Raw genomic sequence first — 23,517 nt, 5'->3', positions numbered from 1 at the left:
GAGGGTGTCATGGAGGTAATGTCTTAACTTTTTATTTATTTATTTTTTGTTTTATGGGGAATAGCCCACCCAGGCTCAGGTCATCGACCCCCAACGGGCCTGAGGACCGATAAAAATAAGAGTAAAAAGAAATTAAAAATAGAAAAGAAAAAGATTATATTATTCTACACCACGAAGATGCCGGAAAACCAGCTTTTTGAAGTGAGGCTTCGTATGAGTATGGAAACACAGAAGAAGGCAAATAATTCCACAGTTTGGTTGTGTGAGGAAAAAAGGATGTACTATAACGGGTTATTATAGTGTGGCCGACATCCACAGAGAAACGGTGGGCACCACGGGCAAGACGAGTGTTACGAGCCCACGGCCTTGCCGGCGGTACACAGGATGCCAAATCCACCGAACATTGCCCGTTAATGTACCTGTAAAAGAAAGAGAGTGAAGCAACATTGTGGCCAAGAGAAAGGGAAGAAGGATTATCAACTGAAGGAGGAGAGTCAATAAGACGAAATGCCTTTGATTCCACCCTATCTAACAGTTGGACAGAAGAAGAGCCACTCCAGATATGAGAGCAGTACTCCAAGTTAAGATGAATAAATCCCTTATAAACTTGAAGCAACTGCTTAGGAGTGAAGTAGCTATGGCATCTGTACAGCATTCCCAGCTTTGGGAGGCAGCTTTAGCCATGTTGTGGATGTGTGGCTTCCATGACATATTAGAGGAAATGGCGAGGCCTAGCATACCTCTTTTATAATTTGGCAGAATGATTGCGTCCTGAAATGTTGTGATTGTGGTTGTTGTTGTGGTGGAGGTAGTGGTTATTGTTGTTGTTGTTGTATCAGTATCATAAATACGGTACCTTAATGTAGGTATGAACAGAAACACAAACTATTTCCACCACCACTAATGATAAACTACTCTTGATGTTTATCTTTATCCAGGTATATGACAGATGAATCCTCGAGTCGATGTTAGTAGTGAACTTTAATCTCTAACACCACATTCTTCTCCTTAAAAATAAACAATAATTAATTCTGTTCCTCGTGGGAGTAAATACGAATTCTTTCAACATTAGTTCATCGTCTTCTCTTACAATAATAGTGACGTGGAAAGGGGAAATAAGTATTGTTACATATATTCACTGATGTGTCCCCCCTTAACCCCTTGTTCTCCTTCCTATAGTAGTAAGCAGGTAAACTAACTCCTTCCTGTTCTTCTTCCCCCACAGAGGCCAAGCTGAACACAACATGTCAGTTCACGAGTCAGTGTATCGAGGCCGACGAGTTCAGCTTCTGCCAGGCCTCCATCTGTGTGTGTGGCGAAGGCTACAACTTCGAAGAATACCCCAACATCGGCTTCATCTGCGCCACCAGTAAGTTGTGTGTGTGTGTGTGTGTGTGTGTGTGTGTGTGTCAAGAGCTTGTGTGAGTATAAGAGAGGAGAGTGCCGCAAGGGGAGGGGGTTTATACCTGAAGGAACACCCCAGAGAGAGAGGGACTGCGTGTTTATATGAGGGTATTTATTCGTGTGTCTGCGGCCCGCTTTACCCTCCATAAACACACACCTTCACTACATAATACGACTTTACGTAACCCGACTTGATTACACTGGTCTGGCGTCTCTCCTGGGTCCTATAGACGGGCTGGGTGAAGTCACTGTACCTCATTGAAAACCAGGAGCCGGATTTTCAAAAAGGATTTACGGTAATGTATCTCCCAGCTGACTGTAAATCGACCCTCGAGGTTGTAAGTCCTCTCTGTAGCGATACTCAATACAAAATATCCGCCATGTTGTGTCGTATAACTTACAAGACCTTCGTAGTTCCTGTAACGGAATAAAACCCGGAGATAGTGTTGTATATTTCCAGATTGTATAAACAGTATATTGATAAACCTCATTGAAATTGATTTATCAGACATTGCAGAAAAATAGGTTTCAAATATTTCAGTGTTAAATAGTATTAAAAGATAAAATCTGATGAGTTACAAATGATCTTATAAACAGCAGCTGTGTTTGTTAATGTTTAGCAGGCAAGATGGCGTTGATCCCTGTGTATTTAAACGATCGAGCTTTGCGACGTAACAGGTTCTAAATATTTCCTCGGTGTGAAATTTTGAAGGGCGGAGAACGAATGAAAGAGACAATAAGAATGGAAGTTAGAAAGGGATATAGAGAGATAGAAAGAGACAAAAAGAATGAAAGACAGAAAGCGAGAGAGACAAAACGAGAGAAAGAGATAAAGCTCTTTTGTTATGCCTTAGAGATTACTATAATATCTCATACGAATAATTTCATCTCTTAATCTCGCCCTAATCAACCAACTCTTAATCCATCTTACTAATCTAGTCATTTCCACCTCAACAGCTTATTTAACTACTCTTAGTCCTTAGGTTGACTATAGTTATTAAAGCTGGACTCAAGTTCCTTCAGGACTTTAGTGGACTTAAATTATAAAGTCGTTTGATATCCGCTCACCAAGTATCTATAACTAACTCTACAGTATATTTTATTACCGGCAGAAGCAAAGAGAGTCAGGGTTCTCTCTCTCTCTCTCTCTCTCTCTCTCTCTCTCTCTCTCTCTCTCTCTCTCTCTCTCTCTCTCTCTCTCTCTCTCTCTCTCTCTCTCTCTCTCTCATTAATCGAGGGACATTTACAGATTTTTCATTTCCTCAACAGAAGAGAGAAATCCTGGTCCCGGGGCCTTGGATCCTGCCATGATTGGTGTCTTGGCAGGCTTGGCGCTCATGTTCATCATCATCTGCGTCGTCCTGCGCCTCTTCTCCAAGTAAGTCTCCCTTAGGAACGGCCGCCACCATAGAGAACGGGAAGTGTCAGTCGCGTCACCAGTCCAAGTGTGATCAAGTGAAGATTAAGTACCCCAGATTATTTCAACTGATGATTAAATATCTTATCATTAACCTAACCTAGCCTAACTTAATCTAACCTAACCTAAGCTAACCTAACCTAACGTAACTTATGCTAACCTAACCTCGCCAGAAAGCGTAAAAGTGTTCAATAATAATCAGGTGAAATAACATGGGTGCCTAATCTTCAGGTGATCATGAAAGAGATATTTCCGGGTTGAATTAATAGAGTAATATCATTATACTGGTAAAATTCACTAGTTAAACTGCAAATTTCTACACCATAGAAAGTGGACAACCTCATTAGTTTACATTAGTTTACGATCTTGGTGAATATTTATAATGTCATATAATCTTGTTTCCATTTCTAATAGGTAAATAATAATGTATACCACTATCTTGCATTTTGTATTTGTTATTTTTCGAGAATATTCAGATACTATTATTTGGATATATATTTAATTATATATAGTTCAAAGAGTCGTGACGAGGCTAAGAACTCTATGAATCCCGGACCAATGAATGTGAATCAGCTCGGTGAAGGAGGATGGGGAGTGGAGGTGGTGGTGGGGAGTTGACCAAGTAGTTAACTGTGTATTAGTATTTTAATGGGGGGATAAATTAACACCAACATGACAAAAACAAAGTTAACAAGGTGTCAGATGGTGTCAGTGGTCAGAGTTATGTCAGGTATATTTACATTCACGAATATAAGTGTTAATAAGTAATGGTACCTTCCGCCCCTACTCCTCCTCCTTCCAGCTTAGAGTCGAGGGAGTGTCACATAATACAGCAGGAATAGAAGAAAACCTATAACCTCTCTGACTATTATATATATATATGTTATTACAAGAATATTGAGGTCGATATCTCTCACTCCCTCCCTCCCTCACCCCCTAGACCACCCACACATTAACGTCAACCTGCCTCACTCCCACATACTGCTCTCACTCAACCTGCACTCTCCCACCCTAGCCACATCTAACACAAATTGAAAATAAAATTGTTTCGATATTGAACTTATGTGAATAGATATCTGATGGAAGTAAACATCTCGCATCTATAACTGGTTAGTGTAAGAAGTAATGTCAAGATATTATACTGATACATTATCATAACTACGTAGTATGTGGTAAAGAGTTTATTATAATCCATGCTTTAGGTGGATGTTTTATATAAAAAAAAGATACTACAATTAACCATCTTTTTATAATATGTCAAAAATATTATCCATTTCTCAGTATGGGATGTGTGATATAAATACGATGTAGAGCCAGGACCCTCCATGCATAAGAAGAGAAGCCTTTGAATCTATAAAAGTATCAGGAATTAAGTTGTATCACACACACACACACACACACACACACACACACACACACACACACACACACACACACACACACACTCACTCACTCTCACTAACCATCACCACGACCTTATCTGCAAATTTGGAAAAAACCTTCTGCACCATCCTCGACACCGGCTCCTACTACCACCTGAGATCCCTAGCCCGAGAATTGCTGTTCGACACCACAACCGCATCCAGCCCATACGTGCACGAACTGATCGCTATAGGAACAGCCCAGTCCCAACCATTGTAAAAATTATCAATAATTTGTAATAAACCAGTGTATTCACTCCCAGTAAATACTACTTCTTGCACTGTCACTATGTTGAAATGCCCTGTAGTTTGAGCTTTTCCCCATCTAGTTATTATATATCTTATTTGTATCACTTATGTTATTTTTTTATATTATTTGTAAATCGAAACCCATTCCCCAAATATGTAACTGTATATTTTCAGCCTTCTGGCTGCCAAGCTCTTTCAATAAACCGTTAATTATTATTATTTTTATTATTATTTACACACACACACACACACACACACAATATTCCAAACCTAAGAACTCCGTATATTTCGTGGTTCAGTTAACAGTATTTACGTTCCGTGGGCGAAGGTCGTGGAAAGTGAAAGGAGATAAGTTGTAAGTTGGTTTGCACATCACCGAGCGCCATCTCTAATTCAGATTCATTGGTTCGTGATTCTTATGGTTCACGGCCTGGAACACCACTTATGAGCCTTATTCTCTGTTTCAGCCAATTATTATGGCTCATTGAGTGTTATTTATTAACCATTAGTTTTAAGAGTTGAAGGGTTACCATGTCTGCATCCATCTGGCAACACTGACAGAAGAACGTGTGGCAGGCAGCGCGGATACATCAGGCAGCTCAAATTATCATGCATCTTTAATACAGTGACTGAATATTGAGCCAGATTTTTGGCATTTTTTTTCTCCCTCTGATTTTTCTTCCTCACTCACTGATTTTTGAACATTTAGTATCATGATTTTTTTGTAAGGAAATCGATACATTTAGAAACTACAGCTTAACACCTAACCAACATGAAGTATGATTTATTGTGATTTAGATCATTTTAAAACACTGTGCATGAGATTAATTGTTATTTTCGTATATTGTTTTTTAGTACTGAAAATGACAAATACAGTAAAATCATCTAAATTAGTATTATTAGTGTATAAATGATTGTCCTTCCTTAATTATTTACCTGTATAACTTAAGGGACTTTCTCCTTTTCCTATTAATCTTCTGTAATTCTTCTTACGTGCCTCTGTTCTCATTCCTTTCACCTACTTTGTCTTTCCCTTATCTAATCCATCTTTCAAATTCCTTCTACCTACTCCTTTCTCTTACTCATCATCATCTTTAATTCTTCCTACGTATCCCTCACAGTTATTGCTCTCTCTCTCTCTCTCTCTCTCTCTCTCTCTCTCTCTCTCTCTCTCTCTCTCTCTCTCTCTCTGCTTCTCTACTTATGAGTAATGAGTGTGTATCCCTCCTATCCACTCATCTCTCCATCCTGTTTTCCACTTCTTCCTCTGTCCTTAATAGTCTCCCGTCACTACTTTCCTGTTACCCTCGTGTGTGTGTGTGTGTGTGTGTGTGTGTACCATCCCACTACCGTCCAATTTCCTTCTCTAATACCTGGGGTAATTCAGTAGGATCCCAGGTGTCAAGGGACTTGGTTATAACACTGGTACCAATCTTTACACTGGGATTAGTTGAGTACTAATTAGACTCGTCAATCACCCCGTTATGTGTTTTTGACATTGGAAACTGACCCATTACTACCTGTTGTTGATTTAAGCTTCTCATCACTGAATTAGTTAAAAATTTATTATTTTGTTTGGTCAGAAATACAGATTTACTTGAGTTCAGTAATGTTTTTTTTTTTTTCACCCAAAGAGAAATTTCATATCACTATATATTCCTAGACACTGTATCTTAGTATGACAAGTATGATAGTGCGGTTTCTTTAGTCATGCACTATTAATCTTCACTATTATATACTATTACTACGGAATTAGTTGCAGTACGTCACAAATACACTACCAAACTGAAATTGGATCATGCATAAAACAGATTAATTTTCGTTCATTACATTACAGCTGTGAGGGAACGTTGTCTTTTTATTTCTAACGAGTATTTTCTCTTTATATTACCAGATTCCTTCGATATAAGTGCAGTTTGTGTGTCTTCTGAGGTTATTTTTACACCTTTATTTAGCAGTGGTCTTGGTGTGTGTGTGTGTGATGTGCCTGCTGCTTTCATTCTGCCTCTAGCGTTGTTACCGTGGCATTGTTATTACTGAGTCATCTTTTTCTAGTGTGTTGTGACCATTCTTTCTTTCTTTCTTTCTTTCTTTCTTTCTTTCTTTCTTTCTTTCTTTCTTTCTTTCTTTTTGTAACCCTGAGAATGGAAAGTAATTTATGTGTTGTTCCATTATGATGTGTTAAAAAAATAATAATATTAATAATTCCAGGCAGTGTATTTTTTTAGGCAATTTTTGTTGTTGTTGATATATTTAAAGCTATATTTGTGTATTATGGTGTTAAATGATTGTATTCTGCCTGTATTTTGCTGTAGTATACCAAAATGTGTTATTGCTTGCTATTAAAATCAAAACTCACAATAAAATACCGATTCTTTTGTGTATTTTATTGAGGGATTTTTTGGGTTTGTAAAGTTTAAATTCACATTATGGTGAATCTTTCCAAGTATTTTCTGCCTGCTAGTTCTTTGCTTCTGTCATGTGATATAAAAAAAAATGTTATGATCTTTTCTTTTTTTTTCATATAATATTTGAATGTTTTTATTATATCTTTTAGTCTTGAATAAATTTTAAACCTTTCACTTTTCTTTAGCGTCGGAGCAATGTATCAATTTTTTTTATATTACTCCCACTAGCTTACGTCCAGTCAGATAAGTGGGAACTGTGACAAAATGTACTGGTGTATGGAGACATCTGCTCCCTCCTCCCTCCCTTCCCCTCTCCCTCCTCGTATGTTTACAATGGAGGTTTTTTTTCCATATTTCTCCATCAACCAGAACATTTTGTTACACTTCCATCTTGTCTGAAACTGTACTTCTGGTAACTAGACTTTCATAGTATAAAAAAAAGTAGACGTAGTTAGTTCATTGTTTACATTTGGAATCTCATATGATCAGCTGATATTTGTCACTTCTCCATTTTGTCTCTAGCTCTCAAGTTTTTCTTCTATCTCTCTTATCTCTCCCCCCGCCCCCCTCACTGGAGTGGATTATTATTCTTATTTATCAAAGGCAACTTATCTTTATCGCCTATAAAAGTGAATTAAGTTCATATATCACCGGATTCCAAATGTAAATGATGTGTGTTGTGAGACTTAACTATCCTTGAGTGTCTTACTAGTCTTCATCTTACCTACGTGTCCACTATGATTTCTTCCGCCATTCTGGTTTCCCGTGTGTGTGTGTGTGTGTGTGTGTGCGTTTTGTCCTGCTTATTTTTCTTTACTTCTCAGTCATTTATCAACTAGTGTCATTCTTCCTTTTCTTATTTTGTCATTACTTCTCTCCGTCATTTCTGAAATCTTCACGTGAGGTGGTCGAGTGGATACAGCCCTCGCCTTATGTGCCATGGGTCGGTGGTTCGATTCCCGGGTACTCTCAATTCACCCAGCTGTAAATGGGTACCTAAAGTTTACAATTTGGGGAAGTGAAGACGGTCGAGAGCAGTACAGGCCATGCTGCCTTCTTGTGTAACGAAGGATTAGTATACAGTGCACTGTATCCCCACTGCAGTCATGACTATGGGACCCCCTTTCACGTTTCATTACACATTTCATCATACTATTTTTTTTAATAGTTTCTTTATCTTTCCGGTCATTCTTTCCCTGTCATTTACCTACAACTTGTCAACAATAACACAGTCAAGGCATGATAATTGTGACATGTCATTATGGCTGATTTATACAGACGATGTCATGCGGTTGGTTCTGGCTAGCCCTAGCATTAATAAGACCAACTTAAGTCACACTGTACAGTAACTAAACCCTTGGATTATCTCTTCATAACTTTATTCGTTTATTTTCTTAACACTATATTCTCCTGTTACGTGATTTTCCTTCTTTCTTACTACGTTTCAACTTAAGTTAATCCTCATTTACATATTTAATCTATCTTTCATAATTACGAATACTTACAGTGAATCCTCCATTTAACGGACTTTTTTCCCCATATTATCCGTTAGATGGGGGTTTAATATCTAACGGACTCTGGATATATGGGACTTTCCTCCATATATTCCATTAAATAGAAGTTTCACTACTAACGGTATCTTTATGCTTTATTTTTTTTTATTTTATTTTTTTTTAGTTTTATTCTTCTCTTCTATGAGCTCATCTTTATATTTCCTATGTATTTGCCTTTCCATCATCGTCATCATCATCATCATCATCATCATCATCATCATCATCATCATCATCATCATCTGCTGTTCCCACTATGTACATTCTGCAATTTTCTTTTATATCTTATTTTACCTGTGAGTGCGTTTGTGTATAAAGTGTGTCCTTTCTCACTCTATGTTTGTCCGAATGTTCTCATCCTTTCGTAAATGATCAGTTTATTGCCCTCCTTCCTGTTTCCTTTCTTTACTCTCTCCCTCCTGCTCTCCCTTCTCTTCCTCACCCACTTCACCTCCTCCTTGCAGAGCTCGCTTCAAGGAGAAACGTACCATCTTCAATTCACGAAGGATAAACGTATCCAATGCCAATTCTGAAAGTAAGTTCCGGATTCGAGAGAGAGAGAGAGAGCGAGTCTGGATTGTTTGTTTAGTTCTATAAGGCAACCAATTAACCTGTGCACAGAGGGAATGTTCTTTATAGTCTTAGCTCGGAGGGGGTCTTGAAACACACCTGTGATCCTTCATTCACCCCGTAATCCAGATAAGCCCGATGCTATTTTGTTTCAGTTGAAGCTTGCTGGCTCTGAGCTTCTCTCACTTATCACATCTTCAGTTATTGGAGATAGATAGAAATCGTGCTCGCTATCAGGCTCTTAGTTCACTCGCACGAACCACAAGCGAAGTGAATTGCTTATTATGGCTTAAAAGACTGCATTTTGAGATAATGTCTAATAGTGATTATAAATTAGTCTTGTTCTCATTTACAGCTCTGACTCTGAAACTTTCTTAATGATGTTTGACGCCTACAATGATCTTGATGAAAAGGTCTTAGAGGATTTTAATGTGTAGTTATTTTAAAGATAACTTGTGGAATAAAATTATTTGTATTTATTTTAAAGTCTACGCAAAAACTACACGATGAAGTATGATACATTATAATGGTTTACTCTCATTAATAAAACATGAATTTTAAAATGCGTAAATAATTTGGTTATAAATAAATTAATCTCTTACTCTCAACTGCCGCAGTGAAAGGCGTCAAGTTTGATAGCTTTAAATATTTTCTCAAATGTCAAGTCCTGTCTCTCAACCCCCAGGTGTTTTGAACAACTAACTCTTTAATACGACTAATTGTCTCCATCACACCTGAGTGTTTCCACCAACTCCTAATTTTTTTCCCACCTGTGTGTTGTCTCACCTGTATTGTTTCATCATGACAGATTCCTTACCCCAGACACATATTATTTCTGACCACTAAATTCCTTCACAGTTCCTTAACATATTTCACTTCATAAAACCTTAAAAAAAAAATTATGGGTGTATTTCTAATGTCTAAATTCTAATTCCTAAAACATCTTCATAATTCCTAAATAATATGAATGCTATCCTCTCTTCTAAATGTATCCATAAATTCCTAATGTATTCCTAAATGCAATATGACTGTACTATCTATCAATGTTTTTACCACATATTTTAAGCAGCTCTTCGTCACGAGTCTTGAATGCTTTCGGAGATTTTGAGAACCATTGTATGTAGATATTTACCTCCCCAAACTCCTCTCTGGCCTTCAAAAATACTCCCCCCCCAAACTCCTCTCTGGCCTTCAAAAATACCCCCCCCCCCTTAAATTCCTCTCTGGCCTTCAAAATTCCTCTCCAAACTCGTTTCCAACCCTCAATTATTTCTTTAACTCCCAAATTTTGCACAGGAATAAAATAGATGATCTTCTCCCCTTCCCCTCTCGCCTGTCCTTACGAAGAGAGGGTATAGGGATAAAGCAGGCAAGCATAGGAGATAGTAAGGGAAGTAAATAAAAGAGAGCATTGGAGACGTCAATACCCCCCCCAGGAGACCAATGCTGACTACGTTCAATTCAAGACTTTACCAAGACTAGTTATTTCGGGTTAGAGGTTGTGTAAAGTAATGGTAACTACTAAATTAATCTACTGTTACAATAATTAATCTAACTAGTTAATTTAAGTTTAGGAGTATTGTAGTGGTAAGTTTGAATAGCCAATTAATCATCTAATTTCGATACCAGATACGAGGCAGTAGTTACCCCCCCCCCCACGAAATAGGTAGATAATAGGCAAATTGGTAGAGATACTATTTGGTCTTCTTTGGTTATTAACTTTACTTATAAGTTTACTTTCTTGAATGCATTTCCTAGTGTCAATTTTGCCATTTTCATCTTTACATTCGATGGTTTGTGTCTGATGAAGATGACACGAATAGTTACGGTAGTCCTCACCTGAACATCAAACCGAGATGGATGAGTGGGGTGGGTGGGTGGGTGGGGAGGGGAGGTCGACATGCATAACAACGACAACAAAAACAGATATCATTCATTGTGTAAAAAAACAATAACTGAACAATTTACATAATCACGATACAGCGATATACATTATCTACAAAATACATCTTTGTAAATAAAAAAAATGTAAATATTTAACTATTCTTTTACAGCACAGATTCTGGAGATCAATACACTCATTTTACATATTAAGATCACAAGTGTAAAGAAAAAAAAATAGCATGTATCAACAAGAATGCCGAGATAACATCATTCTAACTCTTCTTGCTATATCAGTCATCATTCCCTCTTTCTCTCTATCTTTAGCTAATGTTTATTTTTTAACCTTCAACAATAACATTCACTTACCCATGTAAAACTCTGTATATATATATAATTAAAACATTCATATCATTCTACAATAACAGGAGTATAGGTCAACGTGTATAACTTGTTGCTACATGTTTCATATACTCCAAATACAACAACAACAATAAGAGAGAGCTGACTGCTTCCCGGCCACCACCACCACCACCACACGGCTACTGTTGCTGCTACACGTATATACATATATGTATGTCAACACCTGTATACGGGAGTCCAGCCACAGGTGTTCAATAACTTTTTGGAGAAAGAAACATATAGCGCATGTTTTCATCTGTGTGTGTGTGTGTGTGTGTGTGTGTGTCAGACAGAGAGAGTACGTCACACACACACACACACACACACACACACACACACACACCACACCACACTACACTACACTACACTACACTACACTACACTACACTACACTACAGTCAACACAACTCACAACTCACTATTCAATAATTCTATATAATTTCTTCCTTTAGATACATCATTAACTCACAGGTCTTCAGTCTGTCTGCTAATGTTTCCTTTCTGTACATAGTTTTATCTTCAAATATATGTATGTGTCTGTGTTTGTTATCCTCGGTATGATTTTATAACCTGACGATGCTCTGTGTTCGGTGTTACGCGTAGTGAGAGTTCGCCGGAGCCCGCTGTGTTCACCTCACTAAGCCATTAGGTTCCATTAGTCTAGCACCATTAGGAGCCATTAGCCCAGCACCATTAGTATCAATTAGTGAAGCACTGACTTTCGCACTTCTATGGCCGATGGGGTAGACTGATTACATTTTGTTGGTGGTCACGTAAAATGTTTTTCTTGGGTAATGGAGACTAATTGGTAACTAACATACCCAATTACCTGGAGGTACATTAGCGTAATAGAAACTCCTAGATTGTCAAGATGCATCAGTCTCTCCATCAGATAAAGAAATGTTTATGAGAATACGGCCAATCAACTGTGCCTAGTTATTGTCTCTCCCTGCAACATGTGCTTGGTGTTCAGACATGCACGTACGCACAAACACACATATATACATACATACATACATACATACATACATACATACATACATACATACACACACACACACACACACACACACACACACACACACACACACACACACACACACACACACACACACACCCGAGCGCATAAACTAATACTCGGTTGCCATATAGTAGGGTATTAGTCCTTCACCAGCCAGTGGGTCTAAAGCCAATTTTTCTACCTTGGTGGTGAGCACGATTTCAAGACGGTTCATGTCCCTATTGTGTCCCATGTAACAATCAGCCAGGTACCTCACATGTCCCCTGCTCTCCTCCCTCGAGGTGTCTCACGTCTCCTGGGCTCCCGTTTGATCCTATTATTATAATCGTCCTCTAGTCCTTTACAGATCTCGACGGAGATGTCCCTCCTAGAGCGGCCACACAGGACCCACTGGGAAGCCACCAACAGCCAACATGTCTCACGTCAGGCTTGGGACTCTTTGTCTAAAAATATTTGTTGTTGGACCCGTAGCGGTCTTCTCTCCTCCTATCCTCCTCCCCTCTACAAGCTGATGGTCATGCCTCCCTTACAGGGCCCGCTTCCGCGAGAACCGATCCATCTTCAACACCCCCAACCCCCGCCTGATGAACGCCTCATTGTTCAAAGACAGTAAGTTGCTGAGCCCTGCCCGCGGGGACCGTCGGGGGTCAAGGGCCAGCGTTCGCGTCCCTTCAAGGGCCCCTTCCGTCACCTCCGTCAACGCCGCCGCCCGTTCTCCCAATGGCTCTCTGGCCAAAGGTTAGAGTTGTTGGGCGTGGCCAGTCCTTCACAACACCCCTCCCACCCTCACACCAGTCACCGTCGCCTCCTGCAGTTCCCTGCGGTGTGTCTTAGTTGTGGACGTGAAGCGCGTGAGGAAATTGGACGCTTCCAGGTCCCCTGCCACACCCCGCGACCACGCACACAACGCACGCCCGCAGGTCACTTACTGCAGGAGGCGTGGGGTTGATATTCAAGCAGTTGCTTCTGCATATCAGAGCAGTGCGTGATCTTTACTCTCTGACGAATGAATTTTTGCATTATGCATTCTTATTATCGGCCTTTTTTAGACGAAGTCGCCAGATCATGAACTATAAGTACATAAAAATTCCATCTCTTGAATGCCTTACTATTGGCTTGCATGTCTATAATACTCACAAGTAACTCGAATTTTTCTAAACCCAATCTTGGAATGTTTTCTCTAGAGAATGTCCTAAAAAAGACAAACAAAAATAATTGTCAGCTGCTCAAAGTTGTCACACATTTGTATAATCTGTGGTGTCGTCCCCCTTCCCTCCATCTTCCCGTTTCCTCCCTCCCTCCTCCCCCCCCTCTACTCTACCTCCACAACACACTACCACCACTACACCCACCACGACCCTCCCACTCCCCTCCCTCTTTACCATGGTTGCGCGCGCCTCCTCCGCCACAGCAGTTGCAGCAGCTGTGTCATACCAGCGACTGCCTTCCCTGGAGTCCCTCTAGATGATGACGCCCTCAACCCTAGATGGCGGTAGTAGTGGTGCGGCTGCAGACGGATTTTGACAGTGCCGCCGGCTCCCCCCCTCCCGCCACTAGCTGTTGGACCCCACCCTCAACTTCTCTGTCCTTCATAAAAAACTTCTTCCCCGAGACATTCACCAACACTTGCACAAACAAGTTGCACCAAACGTCCTTATAACTATTAAATTAACGAACTAAAGGACTAGACAACTTCTTTGGGCAGGAATACGCGAGGTCCTGAGACTGTTGCTGTCCGGGTGAGTTGCTACACTTGATAAGAGACCTTCCGCAACTCTGTATGTCATTGTAAACTCTTACCATAATAACTAAGGCGCAGGGCCTTGAGTGAGACAACGCTTCCAAATGATTAACGATATTACAGAGTTCCATATGAACCATTTTCTTCATATTTTATCGTTTACTCTCATTAAATACAAACCTCGGGATGACTTCTACTTCAAGTCATATCTCCGATTAAGGTTTGGGACAACGGATACGACATTTTTATATATTATATTCACCAGAAAACGTTCTTTCGTGAATTACATATATAGTATATCTACACTTACCCTTGCTTGCCTTTAGCAAAGATCATTCTCAATGTTCAGTGAGAAAGAGACAGTTTCCTAATTTCACAGTCAAAAGATCGCTAAGTTTACGACTAGTTGACAATGACATACTGAGCCAGGCCATGGTAGCCCGTGAATGAGCCAGCGTGGCCCACACCCGCATGCCCGCAACCTCCCGGTAAGTGGATGGTCAGTTTCAACCTAGCATGACACCTCCACCCGTGGCGCTCCACCTGTGGCTCTCACCACACCACCTTGGGTTCATCAGAAGTAGTCTCATACCACTTGTGAAACACTGCCAGGGGTTCATCACATGGGGCCTAGCTCCACCTGTGAAGCCCCGGCTGTGGCTCCTGAACCACCTGCGGTTCATCAGATAGGGCCTTGCACCACCTGTGGCTTATCAAATATACTGTAGTCCACACCACATTTGGTCCTAGCGGGAGTACCAGGTCATGTGAGCGTCACAAGCTGGAGCACCACACCTCCTGTGGACCACCAGCTGGAGCCCCACACCACTTGTAGCACCAACCACCCTCCTACACTCCTCAACCACCTGTACAGCACCACATGTGTGTACACCACTCCAGCTGGAGTGACACTACACTTGCATGGCTTTGATTACATCATCTGACATTCTAACATACGGGAACCTAACGTCAGCTGGTGTGATATTATTCCTGCCGGTGTGATAACATATTAAGTAAGGCGAAGATACGCCAACTGGGATGACGATATACCAGCTGAGGTGATAGTACCAGCTGGGGGTGATTATACTAACAGCTGGGGTGATTATACTAACAGCTGCGATGTTCCTACCAGCTGGTGTGATACGACACACTGGCCACACCCCCAGACTGCACCTAACCTGCCAGTCATCATAATAATTACCAAACACTACCACGTTAAAGATGACACGAGCTTTGATGAAGCTAAGTTTGTGTTGGCCATGACTGATACTAAATATGATTCTTTTATTGAATTTACACTTGGGTGTGAGACATATTGTAATGATATTATTATTATTATTATTATTATTATTATTATTATTATTATTATTATTATTATTATTATTAATTATTATTATTATTATTATTATTATTATTATTATTATTATTATTATTATTGCTGTTATTATTAGTTGTATCAATATTATTATTATTATTATTAGCAGTTAATATTTGTTATTACTGTATAATTATCAATATTATTGTTATTTTTAAAGTTATTATTTTAACTCTTTAATCTTAATATTATCTTTCGCATTATTATTATTATTATTATTATTATTATTATTATTATTATTATTATTATTATTTTAATTATTTTGTTATTATTTTTACTGTTTTATTATTATTATTATTATTATTATTATTATTATTATTATTATTATTATTATTATTATTATTATTATTATTATGGACTACTTGGTTATGTATGGTTAATTTTATCTAATCACTAAGATTTCACGCAGATTCACTCACTAACTCATCAGCGGAAAATGAAGGCATTTGCAGATGTATATACACACGCAGATGAGATGTACATGTATGTATTTCACGGCTAGAAGCACTAACACGTAGACATGGATTATTATTATATATATATATACATATATATATATATATATATATATATATATATATATATATATATATATATATATATATATATATATATATATATATATATATAATCAAATTAACATGCATTTAATACACTCACATATTAAAACACACACGCACACACACACTCACATATTAAAACACACACACACACACACACACACACACACACACATGCCCACACACACACAGAAGGTGCTACCGTGATGGGAGTGGCGGCAAGAAGCTGAACTGCGGTGCGGCGGACCAACCAGCCTGGCCACAGGAACACGGGTTCGAACCTTCATGCACCCTCATCTAACCCTTAGCCACACCCAAACAAACGTAGTAGAGAGCCCGTCAACTCTGCCGTCACAGCATGACACGCGTGTAGTGGCTTCGCTGTACAGCAAGTCCTCAGCTAATAGCCTTTAAGATCAAACTTCACCTCGATCGTCTTAGATAAACCTGGAACTTGATTTAAAAGTTTGGTTTTTAGCTGTACCGGTCGACGTGACGTGTTTTACACATAACTATATAGTATGTGATACGTGGTTGTATAGTTTATATGTTGTAAAGATGTCGCGTTAAAAGGATGAGTTTTGTATAAATAAATATTGAGACATGGAGAAGCAGAACCTTCATTCACAGTCAAAAAGTACATATGTGATCACGTCTTTCCTCCTCTCCTTAACCCATCTTGTGGACGACCTCAACTTAACATTTTTTCTCTTCTAAATTTATTTTTTTAATCTTCTAAAATCTAAACAAACTAAATTAAGTTGAATTAGATATAAATATATTTACAAATAGAAATCATTCATCAATTTATTAACACATTTAGATAAAGTTCAACTCATAGGCTTTTTGACTTAATGTGTGAAAAAGAAAATAATTACTTGCTGGTAAAATATTATAGATAAAGTATTTAATCACAAGAGTCTAATTTTAAGACATTTTAAACAACACTATTCATACAAGACTCATTTTAATCACAATAGACTTAAGATAATTTTTATAATATATGTCTTAGATTTAGGGAATAATTTTTTGTAATTGATTTAGGTCAGGTGAAGCTTTTTTTGTATTAATATAGATAATTTATTTAAAACTAGATAAATATTTTGGGTAGTTGAGATGTTCGTGGAAGAAGGATTGATAGAGTAGGGTAAATCCGACTCCATATGCCTTCATCCACGAACGGCACTGTAGTTATTTGTTGTGATTTAAATCTTAGTGAAATTCATTAGTGATTGACAGATGATGAGTAGAATGAAGGGTAATAGGAAGATTTAGCCGGGAAAAGAGTTAAAAAGAGTGAAAGTATAGAATAAAAACAAACTTTTAGATTATTGAATGCATTGACCTCACAACTTTTAAATACGAAAATGTGATATAATTCAGCCAAATTATATAACTTTCTGGTAATTTTAAAAAGTTTGGATTTATATAAAACAAAAACACTGCAATGGGGAATTTATTTTTTTACGTGTATCAGTTGCAAAGTTTTTAAAAGTCTTATGATAGGAAAACTATTGAACGAATCTTAATAACCCTGACAATTACAAGATAACAGCTAATACTTGTCAGTACAGAATACTAAAACAGAATAATCACCAAAGTTATCATTAAATACAAAGTTAAGGTTATGGTAGACTTGATGTAACAAAAAAATGCATGACTTAAGTTTGTGTTTGTCTTTATAACTTACTCTGTATTCCCGATAACAGTAAACAGTGACGTAGTATGATAGGTAATAAATCCATCCAGTGGAAATGAATAATAAATGAAAACTAATAAAGTCCTGGTAATAGACTGAAGTATAAAGAATTGTCTTAGTTATAACTTAAACTTCATGAGGAAGAAAATGCATGTTAAACTATATCCTCCTGTAGTTAATGATAAAGTCGGCTTAGGAATGGAGCATTTGGTCACTGCTGATGATAGGAAGTGGGGTGGTAGCCTCAGCATACCATCAGAGGGGTGACTTATAATTAAGATCTTATAGTACCATAAACTAGGTTATTTTCCTATACGTTAGACGTGAGGAGAGGAGGCCTTTAAGTTAAGCATTTATGAGGGTTTATGCCAGTGTAGTATTTATATTGTTAAGGTTTCATGGATAGGTCTTAGATTGTGTAGGTAGCTAGTGCTCCAAAATTAGGGCTGTCTGAGTAAATAACAGTCGACGTTTCAGGCGGAAGGCGTGGCAGTGCAATGTCGGCCGTGTCTGCCACTGGATCTGCCGCAGCCGCGCCCGGAGGTCAGGCTGCAATCAAGACCCCAAGTCCTGGCAAGGACCCAAAGAAGAAGTCCGAGACCACTGTCGCCATCGAGACCGTCGACTAGAGGGTTATAAGATCTGGTCTCCAGCCAGAGGGACATGCCCTAATGCCTTCAACACCAAGCGGACGAACGTCTTCAGTAATGGAGCAGAGAGAGTCCTCAAAAAAATTATCAGTGACGTTCTAAAAGGCGTCATTTATAAAGGCTTGGCATTCTCAAGGGCAGCAGCAGCATCAACTAACATACAACGATGATGTTAGCACCGAGGGAGAGGTTATCTCGGCCCTCTCCCCCTCACCCCCCTCCCCTTGTCAAACTTAGATTTAACAAAACTTAAAAATAAAATTTCATTAAGCTTAAGTGTAAGACCTCGTGTACTACAGGGACCATGAAAACCATTTGGCCATTTTTTTCAGAATCTCTGATCATTATTCCCGACTGATAGATTGACACAGATGAATCCTCAAGGTATTCGGTTGTCCTAAAAATGAAATAATTCTGCAGCTTTGCAACAAAATCTTTTCAAAGTGAATAATAGTGTGATGTGAGTAATAGAAAGCTTGGAGTGGATGGTTGGCCATAAATAGCCCTAAGTCACGGTCTGCATATATAATAGGTCACAACTGTTCATAGAGGGGTCAATATTCCTTGATTTTTGTAAGCTAGCTTCTCTCTAGGCCGTCTCATGGAAAGCATATACAAACAGCCGCATCTGACATCAGATTCTTTCGTCTCCAGCATTACAGTTTATAAAAAATAAAGGCTTCAGGTTGCTTCATGTTCTGCTAAAAATACAAATAAGAGAGTCATGAAGTTTCTAACTTATAATAGTAGATGGATGAAGTCCTTAGCTCTTGTCAGGCCTCGTTTAAGTCAGACTCTCATGCTTATTTCCCCCACCCTCACAACTGACCACCACATGAAGCTCCAAGCACTCAAGACTAACCATCTGTTGCTCAGATCGAACCCTGCTTCACTCTCGTATGAAGCCTAAAGTGAACCGGCACTAAGAGTCAACAAACTGGTTTACACTGTGAGGGTATTCGCTGCACTCATCACTCGCAGTATTACACTCAGCTATAATCCATCTTCTATGCAGATCTTGTGACCTTTTTATTCGGAGACGATAACTGAAGTAGAAGTAGACTGTTTCTATATTCCAGATCTGCTCGGAAGTTCGAACTGAGAGGTCTCGAAGTTTCCGGACACCCTCCTCCCCTCCCTCTACAATCTAGGAAAAACGGGGTTGGTGAGAGGTTTCAGAGCTGGTTTGTGATCTTTATTATGTCGTTTAATTGACTATGGAACCCTTTTTTGTACGGTGGTGTAGAGTATCGACAAAATACAAAATACATTTTAGAACAATACAGGGTTTCATATTAGATACATTATGGGTCTCAACACAAGGAAAGACTTTCAAACAGAGGCGGAAATAATTTAATTCTTCAGGAGCATTTCTATTCCTAGAATGTATAACTCATAGTTGTTTAGTTTGGTATGAATATTGGAAATTTCTACCTTATACATATGAATATATATATACATATAAATCAGTAGTGTATTTACCAGATATACAATAGAAGGAGTTTTAGAGTGTAGACTTCTCGTGAAGGAGAGTGCCACAATCAACACTACAAAAGTAGCCCAGTTTTTGGCCAGATGATTTATTTCGTAGTATTAACAAGTTTTTATTTATATTTTCCTCTCTAGTATCATGATAACTTTGGAAATGAATCTTAACGATAAGTGCTGAAGTTACATTACACTGTAGACTACTGTCGTCGGGTCCTCCACCACCTGGAGACCTTCCCGGCATGAGCTCACCTGTGTGGGCCAAAGAGAATATCGAAATAAAAGAGCTTTTCATCTCAGCACCATGATGATCATCTCAAGGTGCAACAGCTACTGCAATTTCAAAATATTAAAAGCACCACTGTTGAATAGCGCCGTCAATTGTTCCTTTTTCTTACGAGGCAAAAACAATCTTGAATAATCCCACTTGATTTAATTTCAAGATTCGTCTTGTTTCCTCTGCAAGTGTAAACAACAGCTAAGCATTCTTATGATGGTCTTTCACTGAGCATAAAACTTTTTTAACCTTCTCGTTAACTTTCCTCTGTATGAAACACATTAGAGCCTGGGACTCATAAAAACAATATCTTGAAAAGTATGATCATGGCCTTTACAAGAGCCGATATAAACCTGTGATTTTTGTTTTGTTTGAGCCTGAGCAGCGATGTTGTGGATGACTGTATGTTTGTTTGTTTTTTATCCTCCCGCTATGCCCTTATGGGTGTACCAGCTACAGAATGCCTTGATACGATACCTTTATCACATATTTCCACTACAAGGGTACAACTATTATGTTATCAGTTCAGACGTGTAGCTCTTGTTAACTGCCTTCTTACACACATTAGTGGTTCTCGTTCTCGTGTTAACCTGTAGTCCCAAAAGAAAAAAAAAGCGTTCTATAGTGTGGAGAGTTTGGTGGTGCGTAGCTCAAAATAACAAAACATGTAGTGGACAGTTTTTATTTAAAATAGAAAAAAAAATCTAGTATAGTGTTTCACCCCGCACTTTCTCCCTGTGAAGATTCCATTCCAAATACACATTAAACCTTAGGATATAAGTTGCACAGCTGATAGTCTTAGAAGATCTTAGAAATACTCAGTCTTTGTTAAACAATTTTGACATTCCCTATATGGATTCAATAAAATATACATATAAATATATATAAATATATATATTATATATAATGCTTCGTGTGCTCCTCAAAATTAGAATTATGGTTTAGATTACCATTCACTTTCAATCATATTTGACTAGAATAAAGTTATGTGGTTTTATCTCGGAATAAAGTAAAACATGCAACAGTGTACCTTGCTCTCGTGTGTCATGTATGGTTTTTTTATTATTATTAGCCATACAAACACTATAGTGCCGACAGTTCCACGCGAGCCACCCCTCCAGCTGAGCCATTTGTCAAAGAACACGTACAGAGGTGGCAGCGTTGGGACGGGTAACTGAAGGAAAATATATATATAGTAGGCTAATGTTATTTTGACTCCTCTGTTGAATGTTATGGTGAAAACTTTCAACCTTTTTTGGAGGATAATAGTGATGAAAAATATTGTCATTCCCTCTCAGGCAAGTGCTGGACTATGCCCGTTCATGTAGAGTGTATGAAAATGTGACACAAAAAGTAAAGAAAAAAGCAGGACTGGATCAATCTAGGTACAACGACTTGGATACGATCGAATCAAGTGAATCGAAAAGATTATGAAGTACTTCGAAAGTGTTTCAGTATCCTGTCGTTTTATTTGTGTATAGTTTACTGTTAATGAGTTTTATTGTCATTGTATTATAGAATCTGGTAAACTATAATTGGGGTCTCCGCTGGGTGTTTGGCCCTCATCGACATTCATAGAACCGGGGAAGTTATATGAATGCGATATAGGAGAATATTTAATTAATTTGTAGGCCTCTGCATATTATTGTTTACTAACTTTCAAACTGTATGTATACTCTGTATTATTTGTCTTTTGTTTCCAGTATCATCATAGTGTTTTTGTCTTTTATGTACCAAAATCAAAATCAAAATTCCCTTAAGAACTTTATTTTAATGATATTATTTTTTGCTGTGGGAGCCAGATGGTGTTTGTATAGGCATGGCTGCATATTAGTGTAAGACTCAACCATGCAGTACCTAGCCAAAGTCTTCTGGGCTTGTTGTAATGCCCAAGTCGCCTCCACTCTGCAGTCGTGGTGGCTTCGACGGCACTGGCGAGGTTCTTTCCTTGGTTGATGGAACAAGTTCATTCTTGTCGAAGGCGCAAACGCTACCGGGGGAAGAGGTTGCGTCTGCATACTTCGAGGTCAGTGAAGGTCATGGTAAAGGTCAGGTTGAGACAGATCAAAATGGAAGGTGCTGGCTCCCACACTTGTATGGAAATGTTGTAACAGATTAATTAATGCAAAACTATATACAACGACTTCTCTTTTAAGGTCATGTACAGTAGAGGAGGTCATGCTTGTGTATCAGAAACGTGAACTAACTATATGATTAGACCTTCAGTTATAACATGATATAAACGCCCTCACTGCTTACCCATCCTACAGACCCTATTGGTCAAAGTCACTCTACAGAAAACGGCTTAGTCCGACAACTTACCGAAACGGTTTTTGATGTTTGGTGTTTTTTTCTGTTCATGGGATATTTCTTCTCTTACATGTACAAAAGATAACCTTGTAGTCACCTTGTTACTGAGAGTACAGTGCTGTAATTTGCAGTCGTGGTGCTCTGAGCAATTCTGAGTCTCATCACGCAACGAGTGATATTCCCATTTTCTATCTATTCTACGGGTCCTGGTGAGGGATACTTCGCCAGACCGACACTGGAAGCTTGAGCCTTGTATTGGACATTTACAGTCAATAAAATTACCACCAAAATATTCTCACATGTGTTTTTATAACCAGTCTCTTGGAGTTTGTGGTTAATAGTTTACTTGGAATTGTGATGACTTAAAAACAATTTCGCAGCCCAACCACTGCCCAAGGTGGAGGGTTGCCAGAGGGATCTGTTACTAATTTAGTTTAATAAAGGAATAATGAGGAATTGTGATTTATTACCATAATGTTTATATTTTCTTAACCTCAGTAATGATCATTATAACTAAAGAATGGATCTCGTGTTTATATTTGTCATTTCATCTCTTATAACCTTACTAGCTGTTTGGGCAGTCGGTCTGTTCTTTGTTACTTCGCTTGACCTTCATTGCCCAGTGTTAGTACAGAAGAGACAGAGGAAACCTAACATCTCCAATGCTCCTGAATGCTCCACTACACCAACAAAGTTTACATTCACCTAAAAATTCCAATGCATCGAAAACTTTCCAATACACCTGAAAGCTCCATTTCACCTGACAGGTCCATTTAAATTTGAAGGTTCCATCAACAATGAATAGCACTATATTATGATCGTAATGAAAAACATAATGGTCAGCCAACTAATGAAAAATAAAATACAAGTATAATGAAATAGCTAATAGAAAAAAATAAGTTACATATTTAGGAAAAAATAAAAAATTAAAACGTATGGAAAATGAAAATATGAATAATAATAAAAAAACAAAAAAATTCTTAATATGGATTTAAAATCACTTGAGAATCAATGAAGAAGAATCATCAAAGCAACTCAGCCATGATTCTTAGTAATATAAAAACATGAACAAAAATGAGTTCTTAGCAGTGTCT

At 38.4% G+C, this 23,517-nt stretch overlaps 1 protein-coding gene across 9 annotated transcripts in view; it reads left to right on the top strand.

Annotated features, from left to right (window-relative positions):
- Window positions 1-18,505, top strand: part of LOC121876043 — a gene marked incomplete at its 5' end in the record, with an annotated part of 129,203 nt that extends 110,698 nt beyond the window's left edge. The window contains 5 exon segments of one of the 9 annotated variants that reach the window (XM_042380920.1): window positions 1,226-1,369; window positions 2,674-2,782; window positions 12,856-13,061; window positions 16,192-16,272; window positions 18,176-18,313. In XM_042380920.1, coding sequence (XP_042236854.1) covers window positions 1,226-1,369; window positions 2,674-2,782; window positions 12,856-13,061; window positions 16,192-16,229 — 497 coding nt within the window. 9 annotated transcript variants of the gene reach the window in all.
- Window positions 18,506-23,517: the final 5,012 nt, after the last annotated feature.

The sequence above is a fragment of the Homarus americanus genome, unplaced genomic scaffold, assembly GCF_018991925.1.
Source record: "Homarus americanus isolate GMGI-L3 unplaced genomic scaffold, GMGI_Hamer_2.0 scaffold34915, whole genome shotgun sequence".
In the NCBI taxonomy this organism is placed as follows: Eukaryota; Metazoa; Arthropoda; class Malacostraca; order Decapoda; family Nephropidae; genus Homarus; species Homarus americanus.
The sequence above is the reverse complement of the archived record's forward strand: the minus strand, read 5'-3'. Positions and strand labels throughout refer to the sequence as shown.